The sequence below is a fragment of the Melanostigma gelatinosum genome (genome assembly GCF_949748355.1).
Source record: "Melanostigma gelatinosum genome assembly, chromosome: 7".
NCBI lineage: Eukaryota > Metazoa > Chordata > Actinopteri > Perciformes > Zoarcidae > Melanostigma > Melanostigma gelatinosum.
This window is the reverse complement of record NC_136640.1, coordinates 170,001-175,000: the sequence shown is the minus strand read 5'-3', so window position 1 is coordinate 175,000 and position 5,000 is coordinate 170,001. Positions and strand designations below refer to the sequence as shown.

General features: G+C 43.5%; 1 protein-coding gene across 2 annotated transcripts in view; it reads left to right on the top strand.

Moving 5' to 3' along the window:
- The window catches only part of rnf168 (ring finger protein 168), a 12,660-nt gene that overhangs the window by 80 nt on the left and 7,580 nt on the right, over positions 1-5,000 (top strand). For both annotated transcript variants that reach the window (XM_079271434.1, XM_079271433.1), the window contains exons 1-3: positions 1-17; positions 761-943; positions 4,210-4,408. The exon at positions 1-17 is cut by the window's left edge and continues 80 nt beyond it. In XM_079271434.1, the coding sequence (XP_079127560.1) occupies positions 794-943; positions 4,210-4,408 (349 nt within the window). In that variant the 5' untranslated portion in view covers positions 1-17; positions 761-793. The remainder of the gene's footprint in view (positions 18-760; positions 944-4,209; positions 4,409-5,000) is intronic.

The window sequence follows — 5,000 nt, the reverse complement described above, 5'->3', positions numbered from 1 at the left end:
AGGTGAACGTAGCTCAGGTGAGTGAACACGTCACAGTACATATATATAGTACTATAGTACAGTACTAAGAACTATATTCATCTTTACCTGTGTGTGTTAACCTGTTGAGACTTTAGGTGAGTCCTCTAGCACAGCTAACTCGATGCTAACGTTAGGATCGAGTTAGCTCCAACTTCCGACTTGTTTCTCCGTTTTAAACTTTAAAAGTTTGATAACTTTATGATTGAAGCTCTGAGTTCTCTATTAATAATTAATATTTTCGTCATCATTAACGTGTGTTTATAGTTTCATCAATATCTCCTATTGATTGTCATAACCCGGCTCTTAGGACAAATATGGACGAGACACAAGTGATGGTGGTGAAGTATTTATTTTAACTAAATAAAGAAGTAGTTCCCTTTGTGAAGTGTCAGTCAGTGACATCAGTGATGTGGACGCGTGTGGGGTGTATGTACCCGGCAGCAGAGCTCACTGGACCAGGTGATCAGCCACGACTGCTGCTAGCGGCCGGGCCGCACGTTAAGATAATCAACACATGACGTCAACACATGTACAAAATAATAGCCGTTATTTAATATTTGTATTATTGCAAACTTACCCAGAGTCAGGATTTATTAGATTCATATTATTGACAGATTATAAAACTTAAATCATATCAAAGTGAAAACACTTATTTCAACATTAAGACATTCAACATAAAGAGGAAAAAATCCTGAAATCCTAAAACTACAACAACATATTCCGACCGTCCTCCCTGCAGAACTGTGACCAACTATAGAAGAAGAGGAAGAAGATGGCGACGCCGGTGTCGGATGTGAAGGTGTCAGACAGAGAAGAGAGGAGCAGAAGAGGAGCTCTGTCTCTGGACGACTGTCGCTGTCCAGTCTGTCTGGAGATCTTCATGGAGCCAGTTACACTACCATGTACACACACCTTCTGCAAGGTAACACACACACACACACACACTACTCTGAGACCATTCCTCCATGCACAATCTCTCCACATCCTTCAGATCCCGATGTCGACGCTTGTGGACTCTCTTCAGCTCATCCCACAGGTCTTCTGTGGGGTTTAGGTCGGGGAACTGTGATGGCCATGGCAGGACCTGTATTCTGTGGTCGGTGAACCATAATAGCATTGTTCATACGACTCGTACCGAACGGTTTAATACGAAGATGTACATAGTTACAGCCTTAAAGATGAATAATAGCTGTGGCGCCATCATGTGGTTATAAGGTGGTATTTCAGCTGCAGGACAGCAGTGAAGGCCCAGGTATGAAATGCACGGCAGCCACTGGTTTTCAGAGATGTAACGCATTGTGTGCAAGGAGATTGCACTCAAAAAAAACACAGAGATGATCAGAGAGTGCAACATCAGTCACAGCGACCGTGGAAATGTTTACACCTTTGGTCGGGGGCGGACTGGGGGAAAAAAGTGGCCCGGGAGTTTACTGTCAGACCGGCCCACTCAACGACCGTGGCTCACTGGGTTAAGAGGTCGTCTGGGAACCGGAAGGTCAACGGTTCGATCCCCGACTGGGACGTGTCGGCGAGGGCCGGTTGGTGATGGAGGTGGGCCGGTATCGGACCGGCCCAAAACCCCGTCGGCCTACCGGGGATTCCCCCCTGCCTTTGGTGATGATTAGGTCCAGAGTGTACCCCCTGTTGTGGGTGGGTCCTGTCACATGCTGAGTCAGATCATAGTTATCAAGGACACCACATAGCTGCTATAGACTCTCTGTCCTGGGGATTATTAACATGGATATTAAAGTCACCAACAATAACAACACAGTCAAAATCAATACAGATTACAGATTCGTTTTTTCGTCAGATTCATCTTTCGTAAAAAGATGAGTTTACTGAAATTCAGTAAACTCATCAAAGAAGGTTGCACAGTATTTAGGCGGTCTGTAAATGTTTAGGAATAAAGCTTGAGTGGAATTCAGAGCCACATATTCAAAATAAGTAAAATGACCAAAGGACATCTGCTTGCATTGAAGAGAATCATTAAATAAAACAGCAACTCCACCTCCTTTCTTATGCGCTCTTGTTTCACTCATGAACCTGAAGTTGTGAGGTGTTGATTCAATCATTCTTTTAGTTTTTAATTTCTTTATTGTGCTTATGTTTACCAGTTATTTTTATTATAGTTTGTTTTAACTATGTTTTTACTATGCTGGCTCTGTGGCACTCTGAGATTTTCCGAATGAAAAGTGCGTTGCAAATAAAATGCATTGTTATTATTAAGAACAGCTGCACTGTTATCTTGGTTTAACCAAGTTTCAGTTAAAAACAAAATGTCCAGTTTGTGCCTAACAATAAAATCATTGACTCAAAATGTTTTCCTGACAGCTTTATTAAATGTCAGGTCTCTAAGTTGAATGTGTTTAAAGCTTTATTTGCCCAATTTATTTGGACAGGCTGACGAAGACTGAATGTTAAGTTTGCAGATTCACTGTTGTTTCTTCGCAGCCTCACCTTTCTTTTTCTATAAACTATCAGGACAGGAGTTGAGAAGGCTCACTGCATACAGGGCCCCGACTTCTCCTGGAGAGAGTCATTGGTGTCATTAGCCTTGTAGCCTGGACCCAGAAGATATCAATCATTGCATTTATGGTTGCAGAGCCGTGGGGGAGGGGCAGGGTGCTCTAACTTCACCGATTGTATCAAAACTGGCTGAGAACTAAGAGCCAGTGGTGGAGGTGGGGCTGTACGTTAAGGAGAGATTATAGGAGACAAAAGTGAGTAGCGGAGAGTGAGTTTGGGTCCAGCAATGACCAGCTCTTTCATGTTGTCAGTGAACTCCAGGTGGGGGGAGGATGGGGAGAGTGTGAGTAGAGAGGAGGGGGACCTGGATGGAGTCTGGGGGGTGGTGAGGGAGGTAAAGACTCCTCTTGGAGGGGGGGAGAAAGTGGGAGATCAGAGGTGGTCCCTGATGATGAGGTTGGAGACTCCTCCTCGTGGATCTCCTTAGTCGGTTGCATCCTTCCCGTCAGGTCTCCATGGCGATGCTGTGTGGTTATCTCTTGTTTAGACGCCTCTTGTATCTTGTCCTTGGCAGTAGGGACAGACGGGTGACACAGGGAGAAAAACAGGTTTGAGGTAAACAGTTTTACCCCTGACTTGTTCAAGCAAACTCCATGCGCTGTAAAAAGATGTCTGCGCTCCCAGAAAAGGTAGAAATTGTTGATAAAATGGACTGAATGGTCAGTACATGCAGTTGACAGCCATCTGTTCAGTGCAAACAGCCTGCTGAATCCTTCATCTCCTCCTCTGACTGGTGGGAGAGGGCCACTGATGAACACCTCAGCCTTGACAGAGCTGACTGTGTTTAACAGATCAATAAAGTCTCGCTTCAGAACTTCAGAATGTTTCACAATATCACAGCTTCCTGTATGCACCATGATGTTTTTCGCTGTGGGATAGTCATCCACGATGTCCAGGATTTTATCTCTCATGTCAGAGACCATATCTTTCGGAAAGCAGAGTATTTTGGTATTCTTGCTGCACAGTGTTCTGACATCTGACAGCATAGTCACCAACAATCAGAGTCTCAGGCCCAGTCACAAGCTTTGCCTGCAGCCTTTTACTCTTACATTTACTCTCAGTTCTTACCCTGCTTTGAGGAGATAGCTGCTTGTCCAGGCCATCAGATGGAGATTTAGGATCCTGCGACAATGGAGTGAATCTGTTTCGAAGTTGTAGGCTTGGTTGTTGTAGAGTTATTTTTGCTGGTTCTACTTTTCTCAGCTGTCCTTGGCTTTGTCCGGCTGAGTGCAGGGGTTGAGGAGGAGTTCTGCCTGTGTGCTAGTGAAGGCCAGCCAGTCGTATCACAAATCTCAGGGAACTGGGCTCTGCCTGTTATCATCTACAGTGATCAGAGAACAATGTCCACACCACTACCACTAAATATGGGGTCCCACAGGGAAACATTTAAGGGCCACTTTACTTCCTGTTTCCAAAAGTCTCCATCAGGATCACTAAAGAAGTGTCCTGGGTTCAGCTGGTAGGAGGAGACTTCGAAGTTCCAGTAAAGGAATCGGTTACAGACCAAGTTCATTGTCTATTATGCACCCTGTCTGGGGAGAGTGTGATTTGTACTGTAAAACAACATCCGATCACCACCAGGAGACCCCACACAGCATTTCAGCTGTGTAAATACTATTTATTACACTATAGTATTAAATACATTATTATATGTGTTTACAGGTGTGCTTCCTGGAGTCGGTGGATAAAGCCACACTGTGCTGTCCTCTGTGCAGGAAGAGAGTTTCCACATGGGCTCGTCTGAACAGCAGGAAGAACACGCTGGTGGACCAGCAGCTGTGGGACCAGATCCAGACCTGCTTCCCTCTGCAGTGTCAGCGCCGCCTCAACGGGCAGGACGCCGCCGAGGAGGATCCAGGAGGTACCAACACACACAGACATCCCATAATACTGCTGATGATCCTTATAATAAGTGATATCATGAAGCTGGTTGTGTTCATTTATTTCTTTATATTATTGGGGAGAGGAGAGTTGTATGTTTGTTGTGTTCTAATAACAATCTGACCAGCAAGCATACAAACATTGTTAAGCATACAAACATTGTTTAACATACCAACATTGTCAAGCAAACAAACATTGTTAAACATACCAACATTGTTAAACATACCAACATTGTTAAACATACCAACATTGTTAAACATACCAACATTGTCAAACATACCAACATTGTTAAACATACCAACATTGTCAAACATACTAACATTGTTAAACATACCAACATCGTTAAACATACCAACATTGTTAAACATACCAACATTGTGAAGCAAACAAACATTGTTAAACATACCAACATTGTTTAGCATACCAACATTGTTAAACATACCAACATTGTTTAGCATACCAACATTGTTAAACATACCAACATTGTTAAACATACCAACATTGTTAAGCATACCAACATTGTTAAACATACCAACATTGTTAAACATACCAACATTGTTAAGCATACCAAC